This window comes from Pseudonaja textilis, chromosome 8 (genome assembly GCF_049901715.1).
Source record: "Pseudonaja textilis isolate UNSWEBS1 chromosome 8, rPseTex1.2, whole genome shotgun sequence".
In the NCBI taxonomy this organism is placed as follows: domain Eukaryota; kingdom Metazoa; phylum Chordata; class Lepidosauria; order Squamata; family Elapidae; genus Pseudonaja; species Pseudonaja textilis.
This window is the reverse complement of record NC_141997.1, coordinates 25,803,867-25,821,853: the sequence shown is the minus strand read 5'-3', so window position 1 is coordinate 25,821,853 and position 17,987 is coordinate 25,803,867. Positions and strand designations below refer to the sequence as shown.

At 37.4% G+C, this 17,987-nt stretch overlaps 1 protein-coding gene across 1 annotated transcript in view; it reads right to left on the bottom strand.

The window, feature by feature from the left end:
• The window catches only part of ANKRD10 (ankyrin repeat domain 10), a 32,052-nt gene extending 21,116 nt beyond the window's left edge, over positions 1-10,936 (bottom strand). The window contains exons 1-3 of the mRNA XM_026708393.2: positions 10,413-10,936; positions 4,404-4,556; positions 635-726 (exon numbers count right to left, since the gene is read on the bottom strand). Of these exons, the coding sequence (XP_026564178.1) occupies positions 635-726; positions 4,404-4,556; positions 10,413-10,613 (446 nt within the window). The 5' untranslated portion in view covers positions 10,614-10,936. The remainder of the gene's footprint in view (positions 1-634; positions 727-4,403; positions 4,557-10,412) is intronic.
• Positions 10,937-17,987: the final 7,051 nt, after the last annotated feature.

The window sequence follows — 17,987 nt, the reverse complement described above, 5'->3', positions numbered from 1 at the left end:
ACCAAAGGGTTAAAGAAGCAGTGAATTCTCTTGCACTAAACTGAATTTATTCTTCAGATTAAATTATAACACGCTATTTAATATAACTAGCTTCAAGAGAAAATACTAATGTCATTTATATTATAAGCCATATAGCTTATACTCAACAGTTCTAGTGAATACTGCATCCATTTTGTCCAAGTAGTATGTTGTCACTGTGAGATTTTCTGAGTATTTTGCAGGACATAACACCTTTAAAGAAAAAGTTAAAGAACAAAACTACAAAAAACTACTAAACATGCATGCCTAAAATTCCATCTGTCTTTTTTACAGTTATATTCTATTAAAATAATTCATCTAAAATGCAATTAACTGTATTAACTAATATACATACAATGTTTCCTATATGACAGACAGCTACCACTTTACACACACTTACAGAGGAATTCTAATTACCGCAATGAGTAAATGTGCATTGCAAGAGCTAAGGGATGTGATAAATATGTAGCACTTGCTTAGTTCAACATGACTTAACTGAAATAATTTCTATGTTGTCTACTGTTGTGGAGTTCTTTGTTAATACCTGAATTCACTGTTCTATGTTAGTTAACTAGACATACAACTACTGAAAATACCCCCCCCAAACCTTACTTACTCTGTTTGAGCTCCATAAGCCACAAGGGCATTTATGCATTCCATACTACCAGATCGGGCTGCTTTGTGAATAGGAGTTTCACCAACATAATCCTGTAGCAAAAACATATCAAATTAATATAAACTCTGTATGACTTCAATGAACGATTGTTGGACAAAAGATAACAGAAATATCATTTGGATAATATCACCTAACAACTAACAATTAACTTACTTACAATCACAATTAACTTACTATGGTGTAAAGCTGCATATAATTATCTGCTAGGACAAGCAGAATCAAGATGAACTGCCAGATTTGTTATTAAGTTCCATCAATTTATATTTTGCCTTGCTAATTAACATTGAAGGCATAAATACAAAATGAAAGATAAAATGTTTAAATTATACATACTAAAACTATTAATATTTAAAGGTCTGATTAAAAGTATTATTTTAAGTGATAATAAATGTGTGTGGGAGCAAAGATAATATCCAAATAAGTCATTCTAAAATTTAATTCAAAAGCCTTTGATAAAATTTATAAAATAATTCCCATCTCACAATGATTTTGTTCCTAGTATGTTACTGATCCTGTATTTTATTATATTGTGAATTTTGTAACAGAGTTCAGCAGGAAATTACCTGGCCTATTTTAAAGTCTAAGCCAGGAAGAGATACTTCTGAATGTCTGAAAAAACTGACAAAAAATCTGAAAAATGTATACTTGCAGGTCAAATTCTTAAGATTATAGTGGCAACAAGTTTTTTTTTTTAACTATGACCACAAAAACAAAGCTTTAGTAACAAATCAATGAATTAGAGTTTTAGGTCTATGAAATAGTATTTATTAAGTGTTATATTTTAAAATGTTTATCCATTGCCAAGTTTAAATTTGCAGCTTGCTTTTGGGCTTTTTGGCTGCAAATAAAATTGAACTGAATGATCTAAAAGTTGGAAACAATTGGTTTCTTGGTTATGCCAATAAATCAGTACATAAAATCAAAGTTATCTTTAAAAAAAGCCTTTCTTACAGAACATACGTTAATATTAGCTGATTTATAATAGGAGAAAAAGTCCCTCTAAGAGTAGAACCTAAACTACTTATTGGTTCAAAAGTTAACATCAGAATCTTATGTTGTACTCAGAAGGCAATTGCCAGGCATCCTGCCATCTTGATACCCTACAACAGCTAGTAAATGAGTTACCATGTTCATATTAAAGATACCGGAAGCTTCCAGATACTTTTCATGGATAGTCCCATGTTCAATTCTTCTGGATCAAGAAAATACTTTTTGTAATTACCATCTTGTAACTGTTTTCTTTGAAAAAGAGACATGTCCCACTGTCATGGAAACACTGATTTTCCCCCCTTAAACATACAGTCAGCTAGAACCCAGCTGACTTGACTAACCAAGAGACATTATCATTAACAAATAGAGGCAGAAAAGTTACCAAGAGTACTCTGACATACAAACCATTTGTAGCATACAGGCACACAATTTCTGAAACTATGCAGAGTAATTTGTCACAGGATGTTACATAGGATACAAGGTCAAGAATATGTCTGCTGTATAGGTGAGCTGTGATGGCAGATATAAAATCACAAATTCAATGCAGAAATGAAATCATCTAGGACAAGAAGTCTAGAATAACTCAACAGTGCATCACTGTCTTAGCTAATGCAGAAAGCAAGTTTAATAAGACAGATAATACATGAAAAATATCCTTATGTGATGCCAACTACGATAACTTTCAAAATTGACTAATGGATGTTGAAAACAACAAAATGAAAATCATTAATCTGCCATCATTCCTCTTCTCTACTTTCTACATCCTAGTTACACACCTAGAAACAGAATCCTTGCAACACCTGATAAATAAGTATGTTTCTTCAGAATTGTTTTGGGTGACAGATGTTCTAACAGTAGGATATTTAAGCTGATGGATATTCATTGCCACATACATTACTGGTTAAGATAGCAATGTGAAAGGGAATAACAATCAGCCTGTTTTCTTCTCCTGAAATCTCTTATTGCTGCTACTCAGATAGTCCTTGATTTGCCACGGGTCAGAATGAATATGGCCTTTGTAGAATGTTATGTCACACACACAAAATTATGTACCCAAATTTTGGATGCTTGGCAACTGCTTACCTTTATGACTGGATGCAGTATTCTATAGTCACATGACCACATTTTTTACTAGTTTCTGGCAATAAAATGTCCATTTGGAAGAATGGCTTTGCCCTTATGACCATAGCATTAGCTTAATGATGACCACAAAAATGTCATAAAACTGGATTCAGTTATATGGGTTTGTCAATTTAAAACAGAAAATCTGGTCCCAACTGCAGCCGTAGTCTAGGACTACTTGTACCCTTGAAAAATAATTCCCCAAATCACTGCATCTCATAGTTGCTTAAATTTTAGATTTTGGCTATGATCTGAAGCCTCCTCATGATTTGCCAAGGCCATTCCATCTCTGTATAACTGATGTAACCTTAAAGCTAAGGAGAATTCAGCTGCAAAATTCCAAAACCCCTTAAAAATCAGATAGTTTAATTGGATCTGCATTCCATTATAATTTTAGCTAGATTTCAAAAACTTTATTGTAACTCAGGTAGCAGGTCTATCAAATAATTATGTTAGACCATCATAGAAATGCAGCAATGTACATGGACCCAAGAACTGGGTTCATTCAGATGTCCACAAGGAAGGGATAAGTATTATTAAGCTATGTTTCAAGATATCTGGGAGGCTATTCACATGGATCATCATTCATTATCCAGCATCCCCTATGGGTATCTTCTTCTTGGATGACATTGCCTAGAACAGGGGTGTCAAACTCGATCCCATCGCGGGCTGCATCAGGAGTTTGTTTTCCCTTGGGGGGCTGGGATGGGCATGGCCTGGTCATCACAGCCAACTGGGTGGGCATAGCCAGGCCCGGGGCAGCAGCGGTTGGTCCCTCATCATCTCCAGGACAGCCCTTGGGCCAACTCTACAACCTATTGGAGGCTGGATCTGGCCCGCGGACCACGTATTTGACACATCTGCCCTAGAACTTTCCAGCAGATGAAAAAATTACCAACAAATCGGATAAAATCTAATATAAGATGCAATTCTAAGAAGCTTCAGGGACTACTTTGGTTAAAATGTAGTGCATAAATACCATGATTATCTTCAGTGATACATCTGAGAGCTCTGGGTTTCTATATAATGCAGTAGACTTCTACTGTCTATTTCAGATGCATGAAATGATTTGATAAATACAGTAAAATTTAAAAAGTTGATTAAATCAAGTACATCTGTAGTGCTTGCAACAGAGCATGTTCCAATATTTAAGATTTAGTTTTATTCTGAACTAACTGTAGGTTTTTTAAGCTAATTTTTTCAAATATATTCAGGGTTTTATGAAGGCTTTCATTAAATATCTATTAAAATTACAAAATGTTTTTTTCTGCAGAATGTAAAAAGAATGAAGATGACTGCACGTTCTGCATCTTCACTTGTGAACTGTGCTAAAAGAAGCTTCCACCTTATATTTCATAGAATGCAAATACAATTCTTTTGTTCACTGACCTATATGATTAATCAGCAGTTTTCGAAACCTGAGGACATGTAAAAGAGGGACACAGAATGCAAATCATCTCCAACATGCCTTAGAACCTGCAAGCATTCAATGATTGCATGAAAGGAACTTTACCCATTAGCAATAATAGAATTTCTTGAATTAACATTGGCATACAATTTTAGAATACCATTTAGAATGTGAAAAAAATGGTGATACCTGCTTATTTATGTTGGCCCCTGATTGAATTAACCAGTTGAGACACTGAGGATGTCCTCCAAAAGCAGCAATATGGGCTGGCGTTTGTGCAAAACGTGTTGTACATGCATTTACAGTCGCCCCAGCTCTCACTAACTGCATTAGACATTCCAGCTAAAAAAGAAGGAAAAAAATGTTTCAGCATGTTAGTGACTTCATTGCATATTAGTTGTTGCATTCTATAGCCAACACCTTTACACAAAGCTTTTCTAGATGACATTTGTATAAAACAAGTCTCTTTTTGTTCAAGTCAGGGCCGACTCCTGGAAATGGTTTGCCACTATTTCCTTCCTAGGGCAGATAGAGAGCAACTAGCCCAAAGTCACCCAGCTGGTTTCTTGTCCAAGGAATAATTAGAACACGTCTTCAATTTCTAACTGTAGATTAATATATATTTTAGAGTCACCACACTGTCTGTCAAACTCCTGAACTCATTTCAGATCTGATCATTATCTATAAAGATCTATCTGATGTGCCACTGAATTATCTTAGGGCCAGCATGTTGAAAATTATCCTGCACAGCCAGTAATACAAATGGCTTGTTTAAACATTCACTTTGTCTCCCTCATCCCCAATGATGAAGGAATATGGGTCAGAGGGTAGCTGGTAAAACTCATATTGTGGAACATGCTGCCTGGCCAATTATGCGTTTTTTAAAAAAAATCACCTAAGACTTTCTTTCCTTTTAATTAGGCCTTTGATGATTTCGAAAGACACTTAGATATTAATTATATTTATACAAGCAAAAAAATCCTATATATCATAATTTCCTAAAATAACTTTGCCCAAGATGCTAATTAATATATAGGATAGAATTCTTCATTGGCCAAATGTGATTGGACACACAAGGAATTTGTCTTGGTGCAAATGCTGAGTGTACATAAAAGAAAACATACATTCATCAAGAATCATAAGGTACAGCACTTAATAGTCATAGGGTACAATAAGCAATCAAATCATACTAGGAAACAGTCAATATAGCTCATAAGGATACAAGTGACAAAGTTACAGTCATACAGTCAGAAGTGGGAGGGGATGGTGATAAGGAGTGATGAGAAGATTAATAGTAATTGTAGTGCAGACTTTGTAAATAGTTGGACAGTGCTGAGGGAATTATTTGTTCAGCAGTGATGGCTTTCAGGAAAAAACTGTCCTTGTGTCTAGTTGTTCTGTTGTGCAGTGCTCTATAGCATTGTTTTGAGGGTAGGAGTTGAAACAGTTTATGTCCGGGATGTGAGGGGTCTGTAAATATTTTCACAGCCCTCTTTTTGACTCGTGCAGTATACAGATCCTCGATTGAAGGCACGTTCATAGTAATTGTTTTTTCTGCAGTCCTAATTACTCTTTGAAGACTGTGTCTGTCTTGTTGGGTTGCAGAACCAAACCAGACAGTTATAGAGGTGCAGATGACAGACTCAATAATTCCTCTGTAGAATTGGATCAGCAGCTCCTTGGGCAGTTTTGAGCTTTCTGAGCTGCCGCATTAAGAACATTCTACTAAGACAAAGATACAAAATGAATTCAACTTCAAGGCTGGAGAGATGAGTAATCCAGGATGCACTGTTGGCACTGAGACTAATCTCCTTATCCAGTTATCAACATAACCTCTTTTTTCTGTGCCAGAAAAACATGGAAACTACCTTCCATACCTGCTTGAACAAAAGAATTACATTCCTCAGTACCTAAGATGAAAATGTGGCTACTATCACTCATACAATCAGGGAAGTGGACAACACTATGGAAATCCAGGGTCACACACCAGGAGACCTTCAAGCTTATGTTTGTTTGTGGGGCCTCAAACGTTTCTAATTCTTGTTATATAAGAAGTTAAAGGGAATCAAATGACAATTAAACTTTTCTTTCAGATGACAATAAACAGAATTCTCTATCCTATGTCCCCATTCAATCTTTCTACAAAATGATTTTGTGCATTTAATATAAGGTATTTAAAGATTAACCAATCTTGATTTCAATGTTTAGTTCTGCATCCAATTCTTGAATGTTTAAAATATAATCTTTTGAAAACCTGATTTAAACTGATTTTGGGAAAAGAAATTTAGAATGGTATCTTTTGTACTCTATAAGAAAATGTTTATTTCCTGCACTTCACACTATCAGATCTATTAAACACATATCTTTGAAATAATATTGTTACCAATTAAAGCCATTTATCTATTTATAAATATGTTTAAAAAGAAAGTTCTTCTGGCTATAATAGCTAAAAATACTGGATACGGTATAGCTTATATCTCAATACTAGGTGAGAACAAATAGTCTAAGCCTTATTTTATAGCTCTCTTCAAGCATGATTGCTGAAAAAGGACAATGGAAAAGCTTTTGAGGAAAGAATATAGGAAAGGGTAGGAAATAAATGAAAATCACAGAATAAGCCACATGTCAGGCAAACCTCATGTTAAAAAATGAAATTTGTTAAATACTGAGCCCTATTCACATCTTTGATGCCCTTCACCTGATCTACAACCTTCAGACATTCAAGTATGATTGTTTGCCATCCAAAAAATGCCCATTCCTGTCATGGATTTCGGATTTGAGGCAAGCCTACAGAAACAACAATCACAAGCATGAAAAAAAAACACTATGGGATAATTTGGGAACAGAAAAAAGACTTGAGTTATTCATACAGGATAAATTCTCTCTTCTCTCTCTCTCTCTCTCTCTCTCTCTCTCTCTCTCTCTCTCTCTATATATATATATATGAGAGGGTGGGTATCTAAGTAATTACAGTATGAAATTTAAATTCAGCAAATTGTTGCTCTAGTCATGATTTATTTAAGCCTATTTATTCAACATGCAGACGTGATTAGACTAAAGTACTTAAAATAAACAAGTAGACAATATCATTAAATCAATTAAGCATTACGTTCTATCATTCCTTTGGTGAAATGGATGAGATTATAAAAACGTGTCACTATCAAAGACTTCCTTAATTTTATCAAAGTTACTAATAATGCATCTTCAGACTGTGGGTAGGAACAAGAAGTTTAAAAAATATATCATAGCAGAACTGTATTTGAACGAACTGGACAGTAAATAAAAAGAAACTATAGAGCTGAGTGCATTTATAAATCTACAATTTTTAAATATTTAATGAAATGTAAATCGATTTAGAGTTTCTTTAGGTAATCGCATTTTGAAATAAAACTCCTTGTTATGCATTTAGGGTAAAGAACAAAAATATAATTAAAATATAATGAACTATTAATAGGTATGCAAAATAACTCAAGATAAATTCCACCCAATACCTGGTGCCCTACCAAGAACAAACATTGAGACATGCAGGGAAGAAGAATAAGTGCTTCTAGAACATTTTTAACCCTCCTTCAGCATTGGCTTCTCCAACTCATGTATAGATTAAAAAAAACTATCTGTCAAAGAGCAAATGAATATTTTATTCTTTTGGGCAAATAAAAAGAATAGGTTGGCTATAGTTCTGAACATAAGATCAAATTCAGTACATCTGATTCCAGGAAAGGAAGCTAGAGTTCAATAGGGCACAATTTGGGATGGGTTTTTTTAGGATGGGGACTTTGGGTAAATGTTGACTTCTAGCAACTGCCTGTGGAAAAGTCCCTGCTATTTTTTTGGCAAGATTTTCAGAAATGGTTTGCCCTTGCCTTCTTCCTAGGATTGGGAGAGAATGAATGGCTCTAAATCACTAGCTGGCTTTGTGCTTAAAATGGGAGATCTCAGTGACTCCTAGTTTCCAAACTGGCTCTCTTGTAGCACAACAGTACCACCAGAAGAACTTGCTTTGTAGATAGTTCTCAATTTAAGATTACAACTGAGTCCAAAATTTATGTTGTTAAGTGAGACATTTGTGAAGTGAGTTTTGCCCCATTTTACAACCTTTCTTGCCATGGTTGTTAAGTTAGTAACAAGGCTGTTAATGAATCTGACTTCCTTGTTGACTTTGCTTGTCAGAATTCACAAAAGGGGATGATATGATCGGGACACTGCCACCATCATAAATATGAACCAGTTGGCAAACATCTGAATTTTGATCATGTGACCATGGGGATGCTGCAACGGTCATAAGTCATTGTTTCAGTGCCGGTGTAACTTTGAATGGTCACTAAATGAACTTTTGTAAATTGAGGACTGCCTGTATATCTCTCTCATCCAGCTGCACATGCCCTTTTGCAAAACTCCCCAAAGACTACCAAATAAACAATTCATTACTCTGCAGGAGTAAACATTGCATCTCATGAGGGAAACTCTGAAAATAAAAGAGAAAGCTGCTGCCTTAACAGTAAGAGGGAAGGAGTGCCCTAGTTCCACCCTCAAAGCACTTCTTGGCATTTATGACCTGTTTACATTGGCTATCTTTGAGAAAGTCAGCAAAGGTGGGGAACAGGAAATATTGTTGAATACAAATGTCAGTCACTGAGGACATTAATACTTTGGAGAAGGTGAGGTACGCCTCTCTCCATTGTGCTTGCCATTTTTATCTTTTGCTTTTTTAACGTTTTACTGATGTTATAATAATGTTTTTATCTCGCAAGCTGCCCATAAATGTTGAGTCAAGTAGTACCAAGTTTAATACATTACTAGATAATCTGTGCCCCAATGACAGAGCTTCTAATGTACATTTAGAGAGGTATCTGCTTTGAAAATAATGTATGATAAACTGTACAGAGCAAACATGAGCACAAGAAATGGTTTACGACATTTTATCATAAACTAGTTTTGTTTGTCATAAAATGTTCTATAAAATTTGCCAAATTTTAATTCCATGGGAGTCATGGACCCAAGATTTTGAATGCATTTTCTAAATTAGCCAATTTGAGATACAAAATTGTTGCCCTGTGGTGTACTATTTCACCCAGATTATTGGAATCCGAATTTTAGTAGGATATAGATTACTTTCACATGTTCCCCATCTCAATATATAGAAAACTGGGATGCCACTTTTCAGCCATCCTGGGCGCAAGACTGGGGAAAGGAGACAATGTGAAGTCTAGAAAACCACTGATGATCTGGTCCTGATATTAAGTGGTGGCACCATCTACTTTAGAATTATTCACTGATTGACATTTGCCAGTCAAGGAGCTTCCACAAACAAATCTATATCCAAAACTGTATGTATTCTTTTGAGACCTGACAACTCGAACAACTTTTACAAACACTGGGCATACTGTACAGGTAATCATAACTACCAAAGATAATCACTGTCTGGAGAGGAAAATCTGAAGAGTTGAAAGGCATAACACTCTTAACAAGCAGACCATGTGGGAATGCATCCTATGGGAGAGTATCAAATGAAGCAACTCAATATTTATATTTGTATGTTACTCCCTTCAAAATATGAAAAGGGTTAAGAAAAAGGACAGGACCTGGGTGGTGCTTAACGTCTTAAGTGTATAAAAAAAACCGTCAGAAAATCTTAAATCCATAGCTACGGTGATTAATTCCTCACTCAACCTTGAACTCTATCTCGTTCCGTTTCTACGATATTCCTCCCCCTCTTGTGCAAAGTGAGCCTCCATATGATCTTTATTCTTATTCTTAACTCTCCAAATCCGAATACAGATATATTTATAAAAGGCAAAAAAAGATGAGGGCAGTTGCAACATGCGCCCAAGCAAAACGAATATTCCCCTTCACCCCTGGATCTGCTCTCTTGCTCCGAGAGTGCACTTTTACACTGGAGAATTAGACGCCTTTATTTCCTCCTGCAGTTGCTAGTTGCCGACAAAAAATTACAAGCAGATCTCGGGCAAGATGCGTGCATAGTATGGCGGCTCTACTCGCCCGTTTGTCCACCGACCATACCGGGGCGAGCAAGGCGGGAGAACGCTTTAAGATGGCGGCGGCGGCGGCAGCGCGCTTTCGCCCCCGCTGCTTTCGCCAAGCCCCGGAGAAAACCGCAGACTCCCTTCCCCCGAACCATCCTGCGCGCTGGATTGCTTCGGACGCGACCCGGGAGGGCTCTCTCTCTCTCTCTCTCACCTTTCCGAAATGCGCGGCCCAGTGGATGGGCGTCCACCCGTAGAAGGAGTCCTCGGCTGCTAGGCTTTCCCGGGGCGCGCTCTGTAGTAGGGCGCATAAGGCGGGCAAGTCTCCGTCGCGGCAGGCGCGGTGCAACGGAAAGCGGAGGGCGAGCAGCTCCTCGCTAGAGAAACCCGCGTCCGGGCTGGATCCCAGCGACATGGCGATCTCAGGCAACGCGCAGGCTAAGAAGCAAGGCACGGCCGGCACCCGGCAGCTGGGGCTTTAGCTGAGGAAGAAATCACCCTCGGCAGGGGAGCTAGGAAACCTTCGCCTCTTCCAAACCGCCCCAGCAGCCGAACACAAAGAAATCGAGGCGGACTTGCAGGAACCCCGCCCCGGCGATAGGCGGGACCTGCACCGGGCCTGAATTCCGAGCGGGACTCGGTGGGAGGATGCGGGGGTGGCATTCAGGCTATAAGGACAGCTGCGTCCGACTGCCTTGCTTTCATGTCCCTAATTCCGGCTTTAAAACAACCTCCTCACTCTCAGAAGGCAAGTGTGAATCATAATAGGTTTCGAAACTGGGACTACAACCTGGCTAAGGGAAAGTGGCTGGAAATTCGAGCGCCTGCTTTCTTTTTAGGCGGGGCTTTCCCATCTGGGCTGCAAAATATAGCAGACCTCTGCTGGTTGGTCTGGCTGTAATCGTTGCATCTCGGATCCTGTCGACGTACTTTAGTAAATTAATGGTTGGATATATTATTATTGCCTCAATAGCTGGTCTAGAAACATTATCGATGCAATCTGATATTTTTTCTTGGTAGGAAAAACCAAGTCCTTGTTTTGTCTGAAATAATCAAATCAAAGTTACATTTACTGGAATTTTCCATGAGTCCTTGAGATGTAATACTCTGTAATAAATAGATTTGCCTAAATGGCTGCAATACTTTTGCTGAAGAAGTCTGTCAGGGTCACCCCTTGGAAATTGTTCCTTAGAAGTAATTTGCATAGCTAGATTGTATACATCCCAAGGCATAAGATAATTTGTTTTGTTTTGACTAAGCCATAGACAAATTATAATTTGGCTTAGCTTAACATACAGCAGTTGTGGTTTGTAAATCATGGTTCATAACATACTTGTGTAAATTTAGATATACACTCCAATTGTATTTAGAATGAGCACATCGCTATTTCTATGGCCTGTTAAGGTTGAATTAAGACTGAAAGCATGTATAGAGTATACTTGCTTAAAGTACTTGGGTTTGTTTCTGAGTCAATGTGGAAAAGATAGGAGCTAAATGCCCAACATTTCTGTTTTCTATCAATGTAGTAGACATTTGAAATACAATAGTGTTTAATACAAGCCATGATGATGCTCATTTTCCCCACCTACATATTAATATACGCTCATGAGAACACCATTTTAACATTAATAAGCTACAGGTCTTAAGGTTATATGAGAGTCCCAGAATCCTGCAAAAGGTACCAAGTTGTATTCCATCCTATTAAATGATTAAATATAAAACTAGTAAGTTTAGTCATGTGAACTTTGTTGTATTTTGATTAACTGAAAATGCAATTAAATAATCACTTGTCTTGACTCCACTTCCTATTTTGGCTAATAGAGCCTTGCAAGTCATTCAAAGGTAAGCTGAATATTATATTCATGATATAGATCAGTGGTGGCTAACCTTTTTGGGCTCCTGTGCCAAAAATTGTGTGCGTGCTTGCACGTGCATGCTTGTGTGCCAGCACCCGGAAGGTAATGCATGCCCCCTACGCATGCACGCACAATCCACCCACCCACCCTCACCGCCTCCTTACCTGCACTGCGCCTCACAGCTGATTTTCAGCCGGTTTGAGGCCTTTTTCACCCTCCCAAAGGCTTGAGGAAGGATTCTGCAAGCTTTGTAGGCCGAAGACTAGCCCCGTTTTGTCACTTCTTGTTTTTCCAAAAATACCGGAAGTGACAAAACGGGGCTAGTTTTCGGCCTACAAAGCTTGCTGAAGCCTGCAGAAGCCTTCCTCAAGCCGCTGTGAGGCGCACACATGAGCAGTGAGGTAAGTTTGCCTGCAGCTCGCGTGCCAGCACAAATGGTTCTGCATGCCACCTGTGGCATGAGTGCCATAGGTTCGCCATCATGGGTATAGATAGAAGATAGGCAATGCAATGTAAGTACTTCCAGACATATCCTTATATTCTTGACACTGCTACTGCCACATTTCTTGGGTGGACAACACTAATAGCTGTTGAAAGAATTATGGAGTTAATTAACATGAAGTACTTTAACTTGATTCAGAAAATGATAAGGCCTTCAAAAATCTCCAAGTCTAATGTGTTTACTGAAAAGCAATTAGATTTTTATCCCACCTTCATTACTTTACAGTTTAAGTACCTCATAGTGGCAAATGTACATAATATTTCCTTCTATTTTCCTCACAACCATTCTCAGATTGTGAGGTGGGTTGGGCTGAGAGAGAGTGACTGGACCAAGGTCATCCAGTTGGTTTTTATGCCTGAGATGGGACTAGAACTCTCACTTCCCTTGTTGCTAGGCCAGTTTTTTTAACCATTACACCAAAATGGCGCTCTATGCCATTTTCCTCTGGGAAATTTGTGCTTCAGTGTAATATGCTTCTGCTCACCTAGCATTTCGAAAGCATGCTAATGCGAGAGGATTAAATAGGTATCACTTTTGTGGGAAAGTTATGTGCTAACCCCTGCCCTTGCTGGACCTGATAAGATGTGACATCTGACTGCAAGGCAACATTAGTGGTGAGAGAAGACCCTGGATAATGATGATTGTCTTTCTGGTGGAGACCTAGTTCGAGCCCTCTGTGGTTCACCATGGATAAGCACATGAGTGTGAACTAAGCAGACTAGCACTCTTCAGCAGCTAAACAACTATGTACTAATGTTGTAGTCTCCTGGATAATCGTAATATTGCCATACCCTACATAAATAATACAAAATAATTTTAATATAAATTAAATAATTCGTATAATGTTGAGGAAAAACCTCAAAGCATCTGTATTCAGTATTACTATATAAAGTAACGTTTGTACAGTACAGGAAGATAAATCTAACTAGGAAGAATAGTAAGATGCACTTCCATCTCTAACATATTTCTATAGAAAGAATGGAAAAATAGATAGAATTAGAAGGATTTCAAATAATAAACATCAATACTTTTTAACTCCATTCCCAGGATATTTTCTGAATAAGCAAAAAGGTTCCACATGATAAACCTGATTCAATAGCACTTAAAACATAAGTAGATTTGCAAACAAATATTTGAGACTATTTTAAAATCTTGATTTGTGAGTTGCTGGTTTTTACTTTTATGGATGGTATATGCTGGGAATGCTTTAAATTACAATGGAAATTATTAAAAATTCCTTACCAGGAATAAAGTGCCAAATTTCAAACTTTTAAGATTTGGAAGAAGTCTTTTTTTTTTAAAAAAATGTTGCCATAATCCTTTTTCAGAAGAGCATCTTTCTTTCTCCAACAGAAGAATGCTGCTGGACAATAATGAAATCATTTTTCTTTCTGCATAATACATGTGGGAATAATTTTGTCTTCCCAATAGTAATGACTATTGTTTCTTTGACTTCGTTCAAATATTTTCAGAATAGCTAGAGTAAAAGTAGAACACAGAGGCTTACTCCTGTTAAGTTTGAGCCTATAGAACAGTGATGGCTAACTTTCCCGTCTTTGCATGTGAAAAGTGCGCATGTGTGCCAACACCCATAAGGCAATGCATGTGCTCCCACGCACACACCCCTGCGCACACCACACATCTCTATGCATGCACGTGTGACCTTCCCCTCTGCACCCGGCAGCTACCTGACGATCAGTGCGGCGTGCGCACATGCACAGTGGACCTGCTCTGGAGCGACAGCTCACGTGCCGGCAAAGATGGCTCTGTGTGCCACTTCCGGCATGCGTGCCATAGGTTGACTATCACGGCTATAGTAGGAGAACTCTTAATGACCACACACAATAGCCAGAATTAAAAGAGCTACTTTAAGTACATCCCAAAGTAAGAGTTTTCTCCCTCATTGAACAGCAGAGGCTGGTTCCTTGATCCTAAATTGTGTGTTGATGTTTTAAATACACATTGCAACTTTGTAGGCTCCTATTTGAGAAATGTAATTCCAAAGTCATCTAAGATGTGGGTTTAGCTGATGTGACTCAATATTTTTAGATTTAAGTAGGCATTCTCTATTTACAATGTTAGTGATAGTCTGGGAACCCAAAATTCTCCAACCGTTTAAAATGATGAAAGAGTAAAGGATAATATTTTTGCAGCTCATTTTGAATGTGACTTGTGCATACTGTAACCACCCACAAGTCTTTAAGTCTGCCTTTTCTTGGGTAAGAGCCAAAGTTCTTAGGGTTTTAACAGCTGTATCTTTCCATCAAGGCACTCCAAATAGAACTGGAGAAGCTACTGTTCCTGTATAATAGAAAAGTGTCAAATGTCTGATAGTCTTCAATGCTGAGATTATCCTAAGGCAGACAGACCTGTAAATTTCCACTGAAATTTGCAGAAGGTACCTGAGGTTAAATCTTTTAACCGCCTTTAACATAAAATGTTTGTCCTGCAAAGGAAATAAGAGAAAGAAAGTGAAAAGAAAGTTATTTATACAGTATGTGAGAATCCTGCAATGATTTCTCGGTTCTGATTTTATAGTGTTCATTTTTGGAATATATGAAAAGACAGTCCATGTAAACGGCTTTGCCATGAAGTAATCACAACAAATTCCTATACTAATACAAGGTATTATAAGATCCCTGTTTAGCATAAAGAAAAATCTGAACCTTGAGTTTTTGTAATCAAAGTTTGAAATCGGGACATTTCAGAGTTTGTCCCATGGCAGCTAAGTTATGCTTTATGCAACAAGACAAAAAATTTTTATATTTTTTTAGTGCAAATGTCACAAAATGGTAAGGTAACTTATATATCCTTAAAATAGATGGGAGCTTACAATGGACATCTGTGAAGACACACTGAGGGCTACAAGTTTAATGCATATCCATTAAAATGTGGAAATGTACAGGTAACAACCACAATTGAGCCTAAAATTTCTGTTGTGAAGCAAGACAGTTAAGTGAGTTTTGCCCCATTTTATGACCTTTCTTGCCATAGTTGCGAAGTGAATCGCTGCAGTTGTTAGCAACATGGTTGTTAAGTGAAATCTGGCTTTCCCGTTAACTTTGCTTGTCAGAGAATCGCAAATGGTAATCACATGATCCTGGGACACTGCAACCATCATAAATACATGCCAGTTGCAAGTACGGTATTTGAATTCTGATGACAATGGGGATACTACAACAGTAATAAACTCACAATATCAATATCAATAATGTAAATCCACAATATCAATTATAACATTCCTGCCACCATCATTTTTTAAATGCTGGCAAATTAGAAATTTCATATAACAAAGATGGCGGAGCTCATATAGCTCCTCCTCCTAAAAAAAAGGAAATGAGCAAGGATAAAGAAATGCAAAAATCAGGAAGTTAAGATCAAGCACGAAGGTAGCCAGTATCTTAAAGAGTTAAACATTTCCACCATGACTATTACTTGCAACTATTATATGTTGAAAGAGAATCCTGGCTATCAATTTTAACCATTTAAGTGAACTGGAAATAGATTTAGGATGAACCTGACTATTGGCTTTAGTAAGGCCTTGGAGACTTGGTTATGTTCCAATCTTGAGATTCTGAATGTATTAAGTACCTATTTTTCTAGTCATAACTCTAGTGTTATGATTTTTCTCAACTGTTGTATTTTTGTGTTGTTTGCATTTGGTTTGCATTATATGATTGTTTGCTGCTCAGAGTCACTTGATTGAGATGGGCAGTCATAGAAATTGAATGAATAAACAAATAACCTAAGGACCTATCTTAAAGTTTTTTTTAAAAAAAGTGTTTGTTTATGACTGCTCTAGGAAAAATAAAAAACTAGGGGACTATTGCATTACATTAATAGGAGGTCAGTGGTGCTTGCTATAGAAAAAGAATAATAATGAACTAAAAGATAGCTAGCCAGCATAGGAATATATATCAGAAAAGATTAAATGAGACCAGTAATATGGCTTACCTCAAACAAATGGCAATTCCATATCAGTGTAACAGACCATCACTTCTATGTATTAGTTTTTATCAAAGAACGAATATGAGCAGCATTTTAGAGATGCTATGTACAGTTAAAAACTTGATTGGAGAAAAAAATAATTTCCACTTAAGTGATACCTGTAATTGTAAAATTCAATAACTAACAAAATATGCTGGATTTCCCCCCAAAGACCCCTTTGGGACTAATTTCAGTCAGCATGTTCCAATTAACTTCCTGGAGATCTAAGAAAAACTAAGATAAAAATAATCAACTAAACCCTTTGCCTTACAGCCTACTGACAGAAAGAAGAAAACACAACACAAAGGCCTTTTCATCAATTTCTATTCAGTTTGCTGATACTGAGACTGAGTGACACAAAGCTCCTATCTTTGTAGGCAGCAATATGGGAAGATGGTTCTACCATTTGGTGGGTTGTACAGATGTATTGACCCAAAGGCTTAACATAGCAATTAATTGTTCCCCACAAGTCTGAAGAGCATGCATCTCTTCTCTGAGGAGTCCATAAAGATCCTGACCTCAAAGTATACACAGGATAGATGCTTCATGCTACCATTTTTTTTTGTTTTTCTATTTGGTATAGGTTATAATCAAAAGGCACATAAATACTGTGTCACTAGCTGTTATTTCCACCATCTCTGGGTGGAAGAGCTTTCTGATTTTGTGACTTATTATTTATCTTTGATAGACTTGTATAAAGCAGTTGAATAAAACTATGCTATTTGATGGGGCAACATCAAAAGGGTACTTAGCTTGAGATTGTGATTGAAATGAAGCATTCATTCAAGGCTTCACACAGCCTGAATCCTTATCCACCACAGTATAACATTCATGGTTACCTGAAAGTCTCTTTTCTTTCTAACTCTGTCCATGAATTCCAATTGCCAGTATGGATTCTGGATGGAAAGTTCCATTGACAATTATTTCCGGAATAGGCTTTGTACCTCAGTCCCTGGTCTGTTGTCACAATTCTAAATATATTCTTCAATACTAATAGATATATTTGCCTTGCCAGTACTGGCTTGTAAGACCCGCCCACCCATATTGAGAAAACCCCATTAAGGGTTTAGTGTTTTAGAAGTACTCCTACTTCCAAAATAAAGGATTTATTGTGGTGCTGGGTTTCTGGTATCAACAAGCAACTTTGGATCCATTTCTGTGTACAAGTGCTGAAGATTGGGAAGCTGATTTGAATCTTTATGTTCAGAGTCATGCCTATGATAGTGATATTCTCAAGCAAAGAAAAAGACCAAAACAAGGCAATTGGGGAGTCAAAGCAGATGGCTACCATCTCTAGCAATGATAAATACCATCAATCACTTTTAGCATTGACCGTACAACCTTAAAGCGAGAATCTTTAGCACATAGGATTTCTTCCATCACCATTCCAAATCACCAGAGAAATGGAGCAGTGGTATGGTGAGATCTGCTTAGGACAGAGTTG